This window comes from Cryptotermes secundus, unplaced genomic scaffold (assembly GCF_002891405.2).
Source record: "Cryptotermes secundus unplaced genomic scaffold, Csec_1.0 scaffold193, whole genome shotgun sequence".
Classification (NCBI taxonomy): domain Eukaryota; kingdom Metazoa; phylum Arthropoda; class Insecta; order Blattodea; family Kalotermitidae; genus Cryptotermes; species Cryptotermes secundus.
In genome coordinates, this window is record NW_019731217.1 from 466,124 (window position 1) to 487,373 (window position 21,250).

The 21,250-nt window shown below is 36.0% G+C and overlaps 1 protein-coding gene across 5 annotated transcripts in view; it reads right to left on the reverse strand.

The window, feature by feature from the left end:
• LOC111866421 (metastasis-associated protein MTA3) overlaps nucleotides 1-10,369 on the reverse strand; it is a 267,249-nt gene extending 256,880 nt beyond the window's left edge. For all 5 annotated transcript variants that reach the window (XM_023855357.2, XM_023855355.2, XM_023855356.2 and 2 more), the window contains exon 1: nucleotides 10,207-10,369. In XM_023855357.2, coding sequence (XP_023711125.1) covers nucleotides 10,207-10,234 — 28 coding nt within the window. In that variant the 5' untranslated portion in view covers nucleotides 10,235-10,369. The remainder of the gene's footprint in view (nucleotides 1-10,206) is intronic.
• Between the last annotated feature and the right edge of the window lie 10,881 nt (nucleotides 10,370-21,250).

Consider the following 21,250-nt stretch of genomic DNA (forward strand, 5'->3'; position numbering starts at 1 on the left):
AAATATAAATGTCTCGAAACCTGGAATCAAGCCTCGGAAACTTCAACAGAATGGAAGACGACTTTTGGCAAAGAATATGGACTACTCTCTAGGTACATTGAATGTGAAACCCCTCAATAAACCAGGTGCCATGAAATCGATACTAGAACAGACAAATAAGTACAATATGAAAATCACAGCCATACAGGAAATTAGATGACTGGGTAAAGGAATGACTTAAGCAAACATACTGCGTGTTACAGTGGTAAAACAGAAGGCAATAAGGAATTTGGTGTAGCCTTTGTAATAGAATGAGAATTTAAAAGCACAATAATAGACTTTAAACCAATAAGTGAAAGAATTTGCACTTTGAGAATTAGAAAGAAATTTTTCAATATAACGCTGATGAATGTGCACGCACCTACAGAAGAAAAAGAAGAGGTCAACGACTATTTCTACCAACAAATGGAAGGGACATATGATTCAGTACCAAGTAATGACATAAAGGTTATTTTAGGGGATCTTAACACCAAAATAAGTAAAGAGAAGGAATACAGAGGAGTAACTGGAACAGAAAATTTACATGATACAACCAACCATAATGGAATAAAATTAATAGATTTTGCAGAAAGTAAGAACTTGATCATCAGCTCTACATACTTCCCGCACAAAAATATACATAAAAGAATATGGGCAGCACCGGATGGGGTAACCTTCAATCAAATAGATCATGTCCTCACAGAGGAGCAATTTGCGAGGAATATCCTGGACGTAAGAACATTAAGAGGGGCCGACTGTGATAGTGATCATTACTTAGTACAGGTTAAATATAGATGTAAAATAAGTTGTCAAAGATCTAAGCAGTATGAGAAATGTAAGAAATTTAATATTGACAAGATTACAGACAGTGATAAGAGAAGTATTTCAAAATAAAATTAAAGAAATTAATGACAATAGAGCAAATAAACAAGGAACAGTAGAAGGGATATGGGTATATTTTAAAACCGCAATAATTACAAAAGCCCAGAGGACTCTTAGGATATCAGAAGAAACAGGATAATAGAGAATGGTTCGACGAGGAATGTAGGGAGAGTATAAACCTCAAGAATACGGAATATATGGAAAGACCAACAAGAGCAAGAAATGAGGCGTACAAAGAAGCAAGAAGAAAAGCAGACAAGATTTGCAGGAAAAAGAAACAGGCCTTTCTAAATGAGCAATTACTGCAAATGGAAGAAGACTTCAAAAATAACAAAACAAAAACTGCCTTTCGTTGAATTAAATATATGAAAGGTTTCAAACAAAAAACGGAATTTATCGGAGACATAAAAAGGCTTCTAATAAATAATAAAACAGAGATTATGAATACATGGAAAGAATATTTTGAACAATTATTAAATCAAAATCAGAATATGGAAGATAACGAGGACAATGAAGAAGAAAATACAGACGATGGAGAAGGGGAAGAGGAAGAGATAATAGAGCCCCCAACAAAGGAAGAAGTGGAAGAAGCATTAAAGGAACAAAAACTAAATAAAGCACCAGGAGGAGATAACATACCAGCAGAATTATTGAAGGCAGGAGAACAAGAAGGAATAATAGCACTCCACAGAATTATAAATAAAGTGTGGAAAGAAGAAAAGATACCAGAAGATTGAGGAAAGAGCATTATATGTCCCACATTTAAACAAGGGGATAAATTAACATGTAGTAACTATAGAGGTATATCATTACTACCGACAGCATATAAAATTTTAACATGGATACTAAAAAAGAGACTGGATCCATATACAGAAAAAATAATAGGAGAATATCAATCAGGATTTCGACCCAATAGGTCAACAATAGACAATTTATTCACCCTGAGACAAATAAGGGAGAAATGCTGGGAATCTAATACAGATATTTACCTATGCTTCATAGATTCTAAACAAGCATATGATACAATAATAAGGAAGAAATTAAGGATGATTATGTCCTTTTTTGGTATTCCAACAAAACTAAGTAGAATAATTAACTTAACCATGACAGAAACAATCAATCAAGTTAAAATCCAGAACCAGTTAACAGATTGATTTAAGACAAATCAAGGATTAAAACAGGGTGATAGTCTGGCACCATCACTATTTAATTTGGTATTGGAATATATAGCGAGGAAATGTAATGTAGACATAAGGAACACAATAGTGCATAAACAAACGTAAATAATGGCGTATGCGGATGTTATTATTATAGTATCCAGATCCCTAAGAGCAATGAAGGAGACACATAAATAAATAAAAACCATAGCAAAAACAACTGGCTTAGAGGTGAATGTAAATAAAACTAAAATGCTGATACAATCTAGAAGGAAACTGGAGGAAAACTGGAGAAATTAACACGGAAGGGGACGGGATAGAAATAGTTGGAAGACTTCATATATTTAGGATCGAAATTCCACAAAGATGGAGACAAAAATCATGAAATAACAAGAAGAATAAAACTAGCAAATAGTGCATATTCTCATTACTATTAGTTTTTAGATCAAAGTATATACACCGAGCATATAAAACAATAAGACCGGTGCTTTATTATGGATGTGAGGGTTGGACGCTAAACAAGAAAGAGGAATCAGTCATCAATTCATTCGAGAGGAAAATCCTAAGACAAATTTATGGACCAACAAGAGAATGTGATATGGAGAATAAGATATAATAAAACAGTTATACAAATTATATGAGGAGCCAGAGATCTCAGTGACAATAAAGCTTAAAAGATTGCAATGGGCTGGTCATGTACAGAGCATATCCCCCAAAAAATATTATATAGTGCAACAGGTGGTAGGAGACGTGCTGGGAAACCAAGAACTAGATGGATTGATGCGGTGGAAGATGCGAAGAAGTGAATGGGTGTAAGGAACAGGAAGAGAGCAGCGCAGGGCAGAGAGGAATGAAGGGGCTTGATAAGGGAGGCGAAGGCCCGACATCAGGCTGTTGCGCCATAGAAGAAGAAGAGGAGCCATTAGTACCAGATCCTAGCCTCTTTGAGGTTGAAATTGCTATTGCAAAGTTGAATAGGCATAAATTGTCACGTAGTGATTAAATTCTGGCTAAACTGATTCAAGCAGGAGGTAAAATAGTATGTTCTAAGATCCATAAGCTAATTAATTCTGTTTGCAATTTGGAAGAATTGCCTGATAAGTGAAAGGAGTTTAGACCATTCTGGATAGGAAAATTATCAGACAATGTTTACCTATATGGACTTTAGTATAAGTTTCGTGTTCAAACAATTAAATAATTAAATAATTTTCCTATCCAGAATGGTCTAAACATGAAGATGTTTTATAGACACCGCTTTTCAACTCTGCTTTAGAATATGCAATTAGGAAGGTCCAGGAAAACCAGGCTGGACTGAAATTAAATGGGACACATTATCTGTTGGTCTATGCTGATGTGAATCTAATGGGTGATAATATAGATAAAATAAAGAAAAAACACAAACTTTAACTGACCTAGTAACGAGCTTGGTCTAGAAGTAAACACAGAGAAAACTAAGTATATGTTGCTGTCTCATAACCAGAATGCAGAGCAAAATCATGGCATCAAGACAGCTAACAGATGCTTTGACAATGCACCACAGTTAAGATATTTGGGAACAACTGTAACAAATCAAAACCTGACTAAGGAGGAAATTAAAAGGAGACAATCTCGGTGATGCTTGCTATCATTTGGCACAGAACCTTTTGTCTTTTCCTCTGCTGTCTAAAAACATAAAAATTAGAATATACAAAGCTATCATTTTGCCTGTGGTTCTGTATGGGTGGGAAACTTGGCCTCTGACAGTGCGGGAGGAACATAGACTGAGGGTGTTTGGGAACAGGGTGTTGAGGAGAATACTTGGACCGAAGAGATGAAGTGACAGGAGGTTAGAGAAAGCTGCATAATAAGGACCTTCATAACTTGTACTCTTCTTCAAGTGTAACTAGAATGATAGGTCAAGGAGGATGTGATGGGAAGGGCATGTAGCATGAATGGGAGAGAAGAGGAATGCAAATAGGGTATTGCTGGGAAAGCCAGAAGGAAAGAGACCACTAGGAAGACCAAGATGTAGGTAGGTGAACAATATTCAAATGCATCTTAGAGATATATGATTGAATGGTATGGAATGGATTGATCTGGCTCAGGGTAGGGAACAGTGGAGAGCTCTTGCAAACATGGTAATGAACCTTCAGGTTCCATAAGATGCTGGGAAGTCCTTGAGTAGTTGCACAATTGGCAACTTCCCAAGATGGGCTCAGCTCTACGAGTGATGAGTGCGTGTTCATCAGTGAAAAAGAGAATTGCTTCCAAAGCGAAGCTTGTAATTGAAATATTCCAAATGTTAAGAGTATAGTTATCACTGTATTTACGCAAGGATCACACTGTAAAGATGCACATGGAGTGAAGGTACAGCTCCACACATTCTTAACCTTAGAAATAGGAGGAAATGGGTGGCTAGCTTAACTCTCTGGTCACCCCCCCCCCAACCCCCAAGAAATGGGAAGACTTAGAAGTCATCACACGTGACAGGACACTAGAAATTAAAGCAAATATTCCAGTTCATGACAAAATACACAGAGATTATGTGAAAGCCTGTCACAAATCTTCTGGCCAATCCAGCAGGAAGGGCACAAGATACATTAACTCAAACAGTGCGCATTCAGACTCAATGTATAGTGGACAGGACAAGAGCCTATACGAATAAAGGCAAAGGCACTACACAATGAACACATATGGGGGAGCAGAGGTATTGCTACACCATCCTTGCTCTTGGGGCAACAGACAGGGGTGAGTGGTCAGCTTCACACTCCAGTAGATTAACCCCCTGGTACCCACTGTTGGACCCAGGGCCAGTCTGGATGCTGTGAAGAAAAAAAAATTCTTGTCCATGCCGCAAACTGAACCCCAGCCGTCCAACTCACAGCCTGCCACTATACCGATGAGCTATCCTGTCCCTCAGAGAATGTTCTACACCCATGACAATTTCTCTTCAGTATCATCCCCAATAACTCTTTGAACAGCTACTGTAAAGGGTGTACCTGTAGACCACTATGCCAAGCCCCTGCTATTGTACTGAACATTCAATCATGTTATCCTCATGTCAAGGACACAAGTTACACACTGAAGTGTGTATTCAGGTACATTACACATGTGAAACATAAGGAAAGTATTCAAACAAACACAGATTTCAGGAAGTCATACTTCTAAATATGAAAAACCCAATCAAAATGAGTGCTCACTAAAGAAAAACTGCAGGAAATCAGTGTTAGACCTGAACATTCACCTTAGAAATTCCTTAATCCCCTTACACAGGAGACCAGGGTTTAGAGTTTAAAATTTTAAGTTAGCTCTTTTTCTGAAAAGAAATAACACATGAATGCACACATTTTACAAAGGTGCAAGGAATGTGTGCACAACCACTGCTGGCATAGGCTGTAATTTGGGTGTCTTGATTGTGACCTGCTGGCTTGTTAACTGGACTGCAGATCCAAACACATACAGAAAAAGTAAGCATGAATAGGTGTGTCCCCCCACCAGACTATATTATAGATTTATGGCAGGCACCCAAATAACTTCTCTGTAATTAAACAATTGAAAATCTGTCATGTCTACATTGCAGCATATCCAGTACAGAAACTATAAATGAATTTGGTGGTTATATTATGATATGAATAAGATTATTAAAAAAATCACTTATCAGATACTTAGTCAATGAAAGAGTAGCCCACTCATAATATTATATTTCAGCATCCTATTGCATTGTGGTATTATTCTTATTATTCAAGTACACCATCAATAATGCAACAATCACATAAAGGACACCAAAAATACATATTTTGTCACTAAAAGGGTAATTTTAATACTTTAAAATGTTATTAAATATCATAAAATGTCATTAAGACACTGCAAGTATATCTTATACACTAAAAGTGACTATTAAAATATTTCAAAATGTCTTTTTGTTTTACATAATGTTTTTCCAATTTTGCAACGTTTCGGCCGCACAAGGGCTATCATTTACCACAGGAAGGTTCCTGGTCCTCAATTCTGTTAGAGGCTAAGTCAACCCCAGGTCCATAATGTGACTGGAAGGAACTAGTCTACCTCTCCATAAAATCACTGATTCACCAGTAAAAGTCCTTCCCTGGGTAGTACACACTGTCAATGTTAATGCCAGACAGGTCTGACAGAGGCCTTATCTTCATTAATCAGCCATCAGAAATCGGAGTTGGATTTACTGTGAAATGGTGACATTTTAGAGTGAAAAATAATTTTAATTGTTTCTTGCATCCTGTTGTGTATTTAATTAATATTGGAGTCAATTTTACCGACCACATAACATATTTTTATTATTATTACACTACATGTTTCGACCCCAAGAGGTCATCCTCAGGTGTATGAACGCAGCTGTATAATTACACGCAATGATATTTGTCTTTTCACTTATTCGATCCTGTATCCTATTCAGGCCCACGCTCCACTGATCTTGGAGAGGAGAAATTTGGATCATACCTACGTAAAATAAAAGCTCCCAAATTTTTTTAATTTCTTGTATAGTACCATACTTTTAAATCACAAATATTAGTCTCTCTTATGACAGTTCACAGGACTTGTCACTGGCAAACATACTTAAAAACTTTATAGCTTATATTAAAAATTAATTTTATTTTCATATTTTCCAAAGATGTCAGTTCAAACAACTAGAAGCTACTTGAAATACAAGTGCTGATACAATGGGGCACACTGAGATAATGCAGATTATTATTTAAACAAACAGTACTGGTTCCTTGTGTGGCACTAGTGATGAAAAGTACAAAATGCTACTCAACTACAATTTGCTAGTTATGATCTCGCAGGGTGCCCAGCTTCTGTGAACAAGTGCTATGTGCTTTGAAATAAATAGTGCAAACCACCATCATTCACTGCTATAATACTGACTCTTCTCCATGAAGAACTGCAGTAAATTGTCAGCAAAAGAGACAGACCAAAACATAATAAAATGCACCACCTTTAAAAGTGGTGAGATTTCTCATCAGCACTGATATTCAGTACACTGTAATGAAACTTAGACTTGAAAATAAGTTGAGCTACTTTTGGTTTAATAAGGCTGTGCTAAGTTTTCATTCCTTCCTTTATTTATATTAGTTACAATTCCCACACGTCTGCACCCTTTTAACATCAAGTTTTTCAATATGTGGTCCTCACATAATAACAAATGTGAATACTGATTCAAATTACCCATTACCTAATTTTAATTTACATTAAATATTTCCTATTTACATCCTCTGACATTCTTAAATTATAGTCTTCCTTATTCAATCTTCCCATTTACATTTTTATCCTGAGTATGAGGAGTAAGCCATAAAAACCAGCCCTCACACCATGACCTTCAATTTTTAACCTTGTAGCTGCCCAAAATAGAGGTCAAATCAATCATTTTACTTTATTTTGATCTGACCGAGATGATTTTATTAGAGTACTTAACTTCGGTTTTTTTTTTTTTTTTTTGATCTGCATGTTTCAGATTCAAAGGCATGATACGAATTACAGAAGATATTACATTGTACTGCGCAGACAGAAGTAATATAATATTACATGAAACTTGGTGATTTCCATGGAGACTCTGGACCCACACACCTTGAGCTTGAAAACAGTTATATGCCATTCATTAGCTTGCAGAAGTGTGAACCAGCATGGCCAAAGCCACAATTTTATGGGAACCATGTGCAATGCTAGAAAAGATATGCCCCTTTTGGATTGACCAATGATATTTGGAATATTCAGATGCAGGGCTCATTGTCTATGTATGCATAGACCAGTTGCTAACCAGTACCATCATAGGATCTAAAAAATCTGAAAAATTATATGATGCCAATGCAAGCTGTCATGAGATGACCTATATTTTGGAACATGAAGGTGATGCACATGTTTCACAACAGATTTCAGCTTAAACACAATTCCCTCTCCCTTAGTTCAGCATACTTACAAATCAATTTAATATCATGTCCACACCCAGTTATAATAGCATCAACCTTACATCTGAGGGAAACATAATATACTCTAAGATCAAAAGACTTCATAAATAACTGTTGTGAATGTGTCTCTTTGTTATGGCTTTTCTGTTGCTTGTGGCTATTGGTATTTTCCTGTCACTGACCTGTGACCCTCACATTGCAGCCTATTTATTAACCACATTAAGCCCATACATTTCCACAGAGAAGCTGTTCCCTAAAACAGCAGATCTGCTACAATCTTAAATAAATATCTATGTTAAGTAATGATGCTAAGAGGATATCTGGTGTGATCTTCAAAAGAATTCTGATCACTATACAGAAACACATAGCTGTTTTGCTTTTAATGTTTCCAACTATAATGTGTGAATACACATTCAGTGTGCTTCAACGAAAGAGTAAAATACTAAAACAACTAAAAGGACAAGCATCTTTAAGATGCTCAACTGTAGCCGACTGCCACATGAAGGAGTTCCCATGTGACAAACTTCCATACATTTAAGGTAAGCACCTCATCTTTAATATATAACAGAAGTTCAGGATCCTGCTTCCTATGCATTGTGAAAAAACTAGATCAACATTATACAAAACTTACTGTGACTGCGATAAATTAGTTATTCATGAATGTCCCCTTGGCCAACTTTTGTAAAAGAAACTGTTTCATGAAGTTTTTTCACCCATGACCACATTTCTAAACGTTTATAGGCCACACACACACACACATACCCAGCAGGCCCAGCAGTATAACACACGCAGTCACAGGAGCAAGAAACAACACAAAGCACAATAATACACGATAGTGAAAGAGTGCTCCAACAGAAGAGGATAGATGTGACTCGCGTAGTGTGATACGACACAGGGAAGAAAAAAAAATATTCCTGAACAATTTTAATATTTTTAACATTTAACATTTATCAATATATATGATAAATATATATTTTAGTTATTTTAATATGAAGACAAGGCATGCAATGAACTAGTTTAGCGTAAATTGAATAAGCACCTGAAGATGGCACTTTTGTGCCGAAACATGTAGTGCGAGTGAGAGGAGGAGATAGATGAGTGTATGCACTTGAAGACGGTTGAAATAAATCATGGATTTATAGGCCAAACCAACAAAGATGAATCTGGCAATATGACATTAACATTTTAGGTTAGGTTACATTAAGTTTGGTTATGCTGTTCCTGTTATTTGGGCACAAATTCTGACATTTTGCTTCATTCAGTTTCCTTCTCCCTTCTTTGTCCATTCCAACATCTCAGCTCACTGTCCATTTTACTGCCTCCTTTCTCAGCACAGTCCATTCAAATAAACAAATCCAAAGAGGATTCTTCTGTTTTTCCCTTCAGCAGTAATGTGATGTAAAATGTGAAGTGCCAAATAACATTATAGGATATCACAATCCCATTTAATTTCAAACAGGCCTCTGAACTTGGACAGCAGCACCGAGTTTCCCAATACAGAAACAAATTTTTACAATTACATGTAATCACTGGTAGTCAAGAGGAACGTTATAAGATCATAATGTACATCATGCCAGATGCTCTGAATATTTAATTAACTTACTGCGAAGATGACAATTTAAAAAAATATAGGATGCTTTATTGAAAAAATAACCTCTCAAACAACGGTATCTGAATTTTTAAACTGGTAAGTTTGCTTTCGTGTGTGACGTACGATACCGTTTAACAGTACAATATTTGGTGACAAAACGTACAATTTACACGTATTTTCATACGTGCAGATCTTTTAATTACGACCATGATGATTAGGTACAATGAATCCAATACTCGAATTGCAGCTTATGCCTCGTAATCAAATGTTAGCTATAACACTAGGTTTATTCGTCAACGCAGTAAAAATTTTCTAATTAAAGAGCTTGGAAATACAATAAACGGTCCAAAATTATGTTTGGACGCTTAACATCTACCATGCTGTTACCGTATCTTATTATAAAATAGTTCGGCAGTGCAATGAAACATGACATGACATGATACGATCGCAGTACCAGGAATCAGTCTGAATATGTTACAATAAAGCAGTCACTCATTTCAAGCTAATAAAAGTATTAAAAAGCGGGAACATGAACCTCATCTTAATCAGGCAACAAAAATATCAATGCGCACGCAGCAACTTATGCTGTAGCCGGCCCTGCTATTTAAAACTTGTGTTATAATACTGTATATTTCCTTCTTACCTCCAACTCTATACATATTTGCTGTCATGGTGCTGTCCACGATGTTCTAGAGCACCTTACAAAGTAACTACATTTAACACTAATAACATTCAAGTCTTTGAGCATATAATTCTAATACCCGATCACATAGCTTCCTAACAGCAACAACTCGCCATTTTCTCTCCTGCCTGTCTTCCTGCTCAATCCGGTGACGTCACACGCCACAGTCCTTCGGCGTACTTCGGGAATAAGCCGCTACACAAAGCCGAATTAGCATCATTGCACACTGACCCTACCATTGTCACCTTTGATCTCCAAACCCCATCGTCCAAGGTGTCAAATAAAAGCTGAACACTTCCTCTTTCACGTGGAAGTAGTATAATGCCTTAAAATTGTGTCTACACCTGGAATTTACGACAAAACTACTTACTTGGTTGTTCCCGCAGCCTTAGTTTCCAAATGACCCTTATATATCTATATAGAGCGACAGATCGGCAAGTACAAACAGTACAAAGAATAAGAAACCCTACTTTCCTGTTTGATAGTCTGATATATTTCTAGTTTAACAGATTTGTTGTTATTGTTATTATTGTTGTTATTATTATGACTATTATTATTATTATTATTATTATTATTATTATTATTATTATTATTATTATTATTATTATTATTATTATTATTATTATTATTATTATTATTATTATTATTATTATTATTATTATTATTATTATTATTATTATTATTATTATTATTATTATTATTATTATTATTATTATTATTATTATTATTATTATTATTATTATTATTATTATTATTATTATTATTATTATTATTATTATTATTATTATTATTATTATTATTATTATTATTATTATTATTATTATTATTATTATTATTATTATTATTATTATTATTATTATTATTATTATTATTATTATTATTATTATTATTATTATTATTATTATTATTATTATTATTATTATTATTATTATTATTATTATTATTATTATTATTATTATTATTATTATTATTATTATTATTATTATTATTATTATTATTATTATTATTATTATTATTATTATTATTATTATTATTATTATTATTATTATTATTATTATTATTATTATTATTATTATTATTATTATTATTATTATTATTAAGCGTTACGTTTGTGAATAGCTTGTTATTTTAGCGCGAATTCTATCTGCATTAAATGTGTTAGACATAACCTCAAAATTCCATGTTATTTCAATGTACGTAATTGTTCATTTAAAACAGTACAAGATTCAGATATAACGTGTAGGTACGTTTGTTTTCTATCTCCATAACAGAGTTAACATACTTAGCCCCAGTGGATCAACAGTAACTGTTATCAGACCGAAAAGTAGAGAGCATTTTCGCATGGTCGCCATGTTGCTGCTTTTACATTCAACAAAAACGTTTAAAATGGAAAATTCCTGCAACATCTAAGATCATACATCACTTCAGAACCCTAGTGTATGTGGCACTTAGTCGTTCCTGCCTACTACGCCCACGCCTCCATCATGTCGTCATTACTGACTTCTTCACAAAATACAGCGTTGCGATGGCCTCCAATGGCATCAGGTCCGCCCCATTTTTCGTGAAAATCGGTTTGTTGGTTCAAAAGTTGAAATAAGGGAAATACACACGCACGCACTGAGCATGATGGTCGGGTATGTTTATTTTTCTCCTCTAAGAAAGAGAAGTACGTTAAAACGCGAACAAGGAAATGTTCACAGTATTATGTTTGTTCATGTATGCAAGGTCAACAAATGAACGGAATACTATATACACAATCCCGCATTTTCTTAATCGGTAAATACCGTAATTGCTATTAAGTAGTGGCGGCTCGTAGCTAAAATTAGTGGGGGTGCTGCTCCAGAAAATTTGTAGCCTTTCTTTTAAAATTGTATAAAAGGAAACAAACATGTATAAAAAGAAAATTTATTCAGAAACTTGATAAAATCCTAAAAGAACAAAATCAAACATTTTTTACTTACTTTAACCTAAATTGTTACAGTTCGAGCTTAATCTATTCATTTTAAAATGAAATCCATTCTTTTTAACCTTTATATTATGCTCATTGATTGAAAGTCTGTATGTCTCACTAAGTTTCTCCTCAATACTTACGGTTCCTAAAAGTAACAGTGAAACTACATTATCAACGTGCTTCTTTGACTTCTCATGCTTTTCAGTTTTTTCTTTCATTTTGTTTATATTTCTAAAACCATCTTTTGTCCACGTTACATCACCCCCAAACAGCAAACACGGGAAGCAAAACAGTGCATTTTTTACTTCACAGCCGCAAAGCCAACTTTTCCGTTTGTACCATTCAGAATTAAAGCTACGAATATATTTCTTGTTCTTGTTTATGCCTGGCTGAGATATTAGAATATCAGGTGTTAAACGACCTCTTTTCTTAACTGCAACTTTCTCACGGAGAGACAGTTGTGAAGACTTAAGCTGTTGAAGTTCACTTAGAGTCACAGAACTTATTTCTCGGGGATGCAAGGCCATGGTTAAAGTTTCCTGTTAAATAAAAGAACCGAAAAAAATGAATCAAATAGAATAGCTAGAAGCAGGATAATAATCTAATTCTACAATTAACTCATATTTTTTAAGCACAACACACGCGGAGTAAAAAAAAAAAACTACCTTCCACCAGCACGCCAGGGTCGGCACCGGTCGGCACTGTCGTTCCTGCAGTGCTCCCTCTCCCTTGCAGCCACGCGTGTAATTCCTATGTGCGCATGCGCACAGTCAACGAACACCTCGCCTCACAGTTCCATACAAAGATTTGGCTACTGACATTAGGCTTAAGGATTATATATTGTATTGTACAAGTATAAAGAAAGAATTAAAGAAAAAAGGACTCATTATATAAATGTTATCGATAATATCAAGTGGAAATTGGGGGTGCTGCAGTTCCGCAGTGCCTATACACGGGCAGCCCCTGCTATTAAGTGAGATTTGAATTTCATCTTCAGAGCAGGGACCTGCTGCCCATCTGTCAACCTTCATGACATTACACCCCTCCTGTAATTATTCAATTATTTTTTCATTCACTTCTCCTTATACACGACAAAAGTTAGTGACATTCTAACATTAACAACTCCATGTAAGAGTGATAGATACCGGTACCTATGCAGAATGTTTCACGACTTCATGTCATAGCATCAGGAGGTTATCCCCGAGGTCATTCTCGGTGAAAGGCGTTGTATCAACATGGGCACAATTCTCGACGGTTACACAGCTATTGGCAGGTGAAATAACAGCTAACATGTTGCATATAGTATATGTGTGTTGTGTAACATTAGTACTGTGATCGGGAAACGAGTGGGGAACGTGCCGCTTACGTTTAGTAACGAAAGTATGCAGACACGCACGTCGTTTACGGGTTTTGTAACGGAAATGCACCTGCTTCTGTTGGGGAATGTCGAGGACGATTTTCGAGACAAAGAATCCCTTATATATGAATTTTCGTACTGTCTGCCGACAATTGCGAGAAAGAAAGTTTTACATCCGCTGCTCTATTGTACGCGGAACATTGTGCAGAATGGGAACCTGGGTAAGTCGCACATCCCGACTTCCAGCGATGTAGTTGATTCTCTGACGAGGCTCAATTCAACCGCTGTGGGTAAATAATACAGCACACTCGTATTTATGAAGTTCTCAGGAACACGGACACTGAGAGACGCCGAGTGAGATCAAGCCATTAAAGGCACAGAAGAAGAAGAAGAAGAAGAAGAAGAAGAAGAGAAACTGTGAGAAGACTATTACCTTCTGAAGCAAACCTATTATTGCACAATTATTATGTGTTTGTACTTTACTTTTCCATATCCTATGGTGTCAACATGTACTCGGATTTACAGAACGTAAATAAATCGAAATTGAATTTTATGACCGGATGTGAATCCACACGTAAGTGAATTTTCTGTATCGATTTCCCGCTACCGTGGTGTGGTGTTGGTGATAGCGGTGGCAGTTAAATCGACCATTCTTGGAGGGACGACTGACAGGTGCCATCTACGTGGGGATTTTGGAACATAAGTTGACGGGTCTGTTTAAGATGTGCCGCTCTCAACACAGACAAAACGGTACGAGTATATTTCCAGCGTGGCGGAGCATTACTGTGTATCAGTTCTCACGCGACGAAGTGCTGGAATGAGCGCTTTCCTGGTCGCTGGAGGATCTAGCCCCTTTGACTTCCATGCGTTTTTGAAGACCTGTATGAGGGATCTTGTTTATGAACACAATGTGGGCACGTGTAAGGACTTAATTCGTCGCGCTACATGTACTGTTGTGAAATTAGCAAGAATGGGCATTGAATCTGACGGCAGACATTTTCAACACCAATTACAGCAGGGTATTTAAAATCATGTACACAATTTCTTGTTACAATAAACGTGTTTGTCGGATTCATAACACTTTTAATTTTCTCTGTCTATAGCTCTCATTGTAATCGTTGATAATCTTACCATGATGACATTTTTATTCAGAATGACCTCAGGAAATACCTTCTGTAGTTATGACAAAAGGTGAAACATTCTGTGTAATTAACCCTAGCTATAAATCAAATAAAAATAATGAATGGCACTCACTGCTGTCATGCCTTTAATCATCAGGCGAAACTATTGTCCCATACTTAATTTCCTGCTTGAATTTTGTTGATATAGGAACAGTTTGCCATATGACCAAACAGAAAATCTATTCTCCAGACAATTTGCTGTTTATATGCCACTGTGGCACCATAACAGTATAGACCAAACCTATGGCTAGGTTTTGTTGCATGTGTTTATGATATTAATCGTATTATTTTGATATTCTCTTGAATATATATATGTACCACTTGACGTGTTCCATATCCTACCTGTTGTACTGTGGATCTATGGAATGTAAAATAAATGAATGAATACTTTCCCAAGTCCTATTGGTGTCCCAAGATGCAAACCTATTTGAAACTTTTAACATGATACTGTGGGAGACAGGAGAGCTCAGTTGGTGTTGCAATGAGGTGGCTGGCAAAAGATTTTTTCTCTTCTCCAGATTGCCTCTGACACCCACCTGGCCTCCTGTTCAAAGGGCCTGGGGGCTCTTCCCATGGGGGTAAAGCACCCAGGAGCATGAAGTTGGCCACTCACCTCCATCTAGTGCTAAGGTCAAGAATGGTAGAACTATACCTGCACTCCCACATGCATTTTCATGGTGCAGTGCTTAATTAATTAAGCACAGGACCAACTATAGTTTATACCTTCTACATGATACTGTTCCTTACCTTCACCTCATTTGCTTCTTCAGTTCATTCTTTTCATATCCAACTTTTGCATAGCTTATTTATTTACCACCGATCCTTTAACTTCTGCAGCTCCCAGTGATCAGTATCATGATCAGCGCCTTCAGAAAATCATGCTCTCTCCTATCAGGATATATTTATTTATTTCATCTCTACTGATCATTGTTACATGATATAGGAAAAGTCAGTTACTGCACATTGTCTAATCACAATAAGAGAATAAAGTTACAATACTTACAATTGTTTGCTTACAATAATTAATCTGATTGTGTTTCTTTCCATCAGAATACATGGAAATGTATTTCATTGCTACCTGTGGCATTAATTATTTGAGTAACGCCCAAAAATCCAGGAAGGTAGCAAAACTGCAGTATTCTGAAGGCTAAAACAGTGGGTTCAGGATACCTATGGTCAAATGGCATTCTGTACTACAGACTTCATTTCTGTATAATGGCTGATGGGTTCCAGAAATTAAAAATTCTCCACTTTGTGGAGTTGAAGTAATTCATCAAGCAAACATTCTCTTTTAAAGTCACATGTCTAATCATGCATTTGCAACTTGTGGAATACCTGTTAAATTTTCTCCAGATTTCATATTGAACTATGAATCTTACGAAAGCAGTGGTATGATTTTCAGACTCTGCCTGCCTGAGGGACCAAATTATTAATGACAGGGGACATTCAATTTTATTTTTCTCTACTAAGTAGGAGGAAAAAGAGATAAAAATATACAACATTTATTAAGATGTAACATGAAAACATGGCAACTGTCTGAATAAAATTAGCGTCCATTGTTTATCTTCCGTCAAATTGCAACACTTTTACATTCTACACTTAACACTGCATGTTTCGGCCTCAAATAGCCATCTTCAGGTGTTTTTATGTTACAGATATTTTACTAAAACTGTGTTAAAAATTGCTACACTGTTTTAATCCATGTTAAAATCACATGCTGTAGTCTTCTTTTTAAGTAATAATATGCAACAGAAATTTTAAAGGATTTTATCTCATTTTACTAAAGAAGAACTAAACACTGTAAAGACATGTTGTATAAATTTTACTGCTAACAACAAGGCGTCTATTGCAAGGGATGTAGGTAGCATACTAACACAAATCACGAGCTCTTACGATCTTAAATTCCTTGGTATAACTATTACTAGAACTATGAACTGGGAAAGACATATTGATGAGCTGTTAACTAGGCTGAGTTCAGCTTGTTATATGATAAGGAACATGAAACCCATAATGACTATTACTACCCTGAAAATTATTTATAACTCTTATTTCCATTCTGTCATGTCCTATGGCTTGATATTCTGGGGTAATTCAGCTTCTGCTGAAAAGGTTTTTAGGATGCAAAAAAGAGCTATACGATTAATGGTTGGTTGTGGATATAAACAATCGTGTAGAAATAGATTCAGGGAATTAAATATACTCCCTTTAAGAGCTCAATATGTATACTTACTGATGATGTTCGTTGTTAAAAATAGAGACAAGTTTGCTCTAAACAATGGCTATCATGATTTATTAACTAGACTGAGAATGGATCTACATATGAACCAGGTGAATCTGGCTGTATATGGTAGGGGCGTGTCCCATGTGGCGGTGAAGGTCTTTAATGCACTCCCTTATAATCTTAAAGAAATTGCTTCCATACCTAATCAATTTAAAGTCAAATTGAAGGACTTTTTGAGTAATAATTCCTTCTACACACTTGATGAATTTTTTAATAGATGATTTTATTTTGCTAAAGTAATTATTAATTGTTCACTTATTATTACAATTAACATAACAATATATATAAAGGGCCTTGGCAGAAATATGATTGCTTACTATATACTAATTGTTATTTTGAAATGTAATTATATTAATTTATGTATTCTTGAATTTATTTCTCTAACTTGTTTTTCTATGTTTTTATTGTATCTATGTTAAGATTCAAACTTGACTATTTCCACATCTCATGGAACTTGTTTCTATATGGATTTATGGAAATGAAATGAATGAATGAATGAATGAATGAATCATGAAGTATGAAATCTGGTATACTGATATATTATAAACATACCTATAAATTTTATATGAAATATTTGTTTGTTTCTTGAAAATCACAGGCCTGGAGATAAATAAAACTTTAAATTATGTATGGGAACTTCAGCTACTGAAATTATATACCACTCTGGTAAAGTCTGCGCAATGATATTTTATGAAGTTACATAATTCATATACAAAAGCCAGTTAAGTTTGCCACATATACAGGTGAAGGCATTTAAAGAAAAGGAGGCTAAAATAAGTTCATCTATTATCTAAAATCTGAATCATATTAGTCAACACTTTAGGAATGTTAAATACGTAGGTCATATTGAAAGTCATGAGCAACTTTTTTTTGTATGCAACCTGGGAACAGCAGACAAAAGAGAGTATATTGGTAGGTGTAACCTGCTGTTGTGCTAACCTTGAATGTCTTGTGATGTCAATAGCTTGCATCACATGACCAGTATCACTCCTAACAAAATGACCGACAATGATATGTCGTTTTGCCAGCGTGCTGTCATTGAATTTCTTGTGAAAGAGGAAATCCCTGCCGCAGAAATTCACCAGAGACTTCAGTGTGCTTATGGAAGTGTGTGCATGGGTGTGAGCAGTGTTCGAAGATGGGTGAAACATTTTACAGATGGGAACACCAGCATCGAAGATGAGCCTCGGAGCGGTCGTCCTCAAACAGCCTCAACTGAATGCAACAAGGAAAGAGTGGATGAGATCATTCAAGATGACAGGCATGTGACTGTGGACACAATAGCCCGAAAACTTGGAATAGGGCACAGTGCAGTACAGGAGATGATTGAAAGCTTGGGCTATAGGAAAGTTTGTGCTCGTTGGGTCCCGTGGTTATCGACCGAAGACCACAAAGGTCAGTGAAAAGCCATCACCTCAGAACTGCTGCAGAGATTTCGACACCAAGGCGATGATTTTTTGCTCTGTATTGTGACAGGTGACGAAAGCTGGTTTCACCATTTCGAGCCTGAAACGAAACGGCAGAGTATGGAGTGGCACCATTTGCATTCTCCATTAGAAAAGAAGACAAAGACAGTGCCATCAGCTGTGAAGGTGATGGGCACAGTCTTCTTGGATGCAGAGGGTTTTATTCTGGCCGAATTCCTGGAACCTGGTCAAACCATCAATGATGCTCGTTATGTCCAGATGCTGCACAAGCTCCGTCGTGCATTGTGTGATAAACATCCGGGACGAAACATCATCATCCTGCATGACAACACTTGCCCCCACACTGCTCGCCTCACATTGGAAGCAATTGCAAAGATGGGGTGGGAAGTTCTTTCACACCCCTCCTATAGCCCTGATCTGGCACCCTCCGACTACCATCTTTTCGGATTTGTAAAGGATCAGCTGCGTGGACAACGTTTTGAGACAAGGGAGGCAATTCAGAAAGCAGTGCGTCAGTGTCTTCGGATGGCTGGAACGGAATTTTACAGAAGGGGAATTTTCAAACTCCCAGAACGCTGGGAGAAATGTGTACAAAGAAGTGGCGATTATGTGGAAAAATAAAGAAAGGTCTGTAGATTGAGGTGGTGTATTTGGTTTGTCAATAATAAAGCATGTTACTTTACAAAAAATTGTTGCTCATGAATTTCAGCATGACACTCGTAGAATGGATAGAAATTAAAAAAATCTTTAAATATTTCTGAAGCCACTGAAAACTATCAATTAAAACGATTCATGTCCAGCATTTGTGCATGTGTGTGTGGGGGAGGGGGCAGAGCTGGACTGAATAAAGCAGATACAATACAAGTACATACATAGAATAACTAAAGTATAAACAAAAATGGGGAATCACATGGTCACTTGAGAACAACCTACAGTCCTTATGGATACATGACAGGATTTCATCCCAGACCTTTCCTTCTGCCCTTTATTATAAGACAATACATTTAACTTTTGGCAACTGTATACCCAATCCCTTCTATTTCAATTTCTCACCATATGGTCATGTACCTGAATGGATTGATGAATGCTAATAAATACAATACAACTCTACTCAGTAGTTACACCAGTTTTCATTCATTTGATGATGGAAAAGATACATGAGACTAGTTCACATATGTTATATTTTAAAATGTTGAGGATTTGAATAAATACTTTATTCCTGATGAAGTAAGTACATCTATACAATTCTTTATTAGAGCCCGTTGCAAAACAACAATACAATGGTCAAGGCTAAAATTAGCTTAGCTACATGTTTCGGCTATTAAAGCCATCATCAGGCAAACACATGATTACCATATTCACACACTACTGAACTGTTATTGTGATAGTGAAGCTGGATACTTGATAATTATTACATTATAAAATACATGGTATAAAAATACAATGAGCTATAACCTTATCATAAAAACGAAAGTTTTGATAAACTCCCTCCAAGCACTTTATTACATGTACACAAGTCAAAAATAAACCATTATGTCCGCAGGAACATAACAAAATTGCAACAGCTGACTTGATGATATGGAATATCACCGAAAGAGTTTTTAACTTTATTTTATGACATAAATTTCGTTTTTATAATAAGTTTATAGTTCATTGTATTTTTACACCATTTTTATAATGTAATAATTATCAAGTAGCCATCTTCACTATCGCAATAACAGTTCAGTAGTGTGTGAATATGGTAATCATGTGTGTGCCTGATGATGGCTTTAATAGCTAAGCCAATTTGGCCTTGACCACTGTTTTGTTGTGTTGTGATGGATTCTAATAAGGAATTATATATAATAACACACAACAGGATGCACGAAATGAAAATTAAGTACACCATTGCAATGACTGCAGCATCAACAAAAGAAATGTTGTTTACTTGATCAGTTAGTGCAATTTCTAGTGCTGTAGTTTTTGGAACACCATAGTACTCTACTCTGGAGCCTAGATGACTACATTTTTAATTTACAAATATCTGCGACTGCATTCATCTTACATGCCAGCACCTCATGAGGTTCATAATGTTGTCTTGTGGATTATGACACCCTGAGGCACGGTAGGTCAAGAGCAATGTTTTAATGGACTATACTGCCTCCATCTTCATTGTGACCTAAAAATGGTCATATTCCTCCAGGTTGAGAGTTGCATACAAGGCTGACAACCTTGCTCTGGGAAGAAATTACTGTTACAAAAAGCAAAGAAGTGGAAACTGGGTGGCCTAATTCAAGATAAATCCGGTAGAACCTTAAAAAGCTATGACTAAAGAGGACTGTTTTGCTAATGATATTCCTCCAACATATTGGTACCCACCCATCACACTACATGATACCTTCCTTTTTTGCGGTTTATGATGCTGTCACTATTTCAGATTATAGCATCAAATGGAAACAGACTGGTCAGTGAAGATTTAGAAAGGATTTGGAAGGAAGCAGTTGTTGCCTAGTTAAGGTACTTTCCCAGCATTTTCATGAAAGGACTGAGAATAACCATGAAAAACCTCAGTCAGGTTAGTCAGTGTCTTGGTTGAGAAGAAACCAGCAATAATCAGGCAGCAGACTAACTGCAAGCGCCTTTCAGCCTGCTTACTGCTGTTTTCTTGCTTTGCTTACTCTTTTACCCTGCAGATGGAGGTGATACATGCTTCTGAAATGTCAGCATTTACTGAACTATGCAGCATTATAACATAGACAATTGTATTCTTGATAGCCACTGCTGTGAGAACTGCAACTCCAAAATAGTACCTTCATTGCCACAGAAACC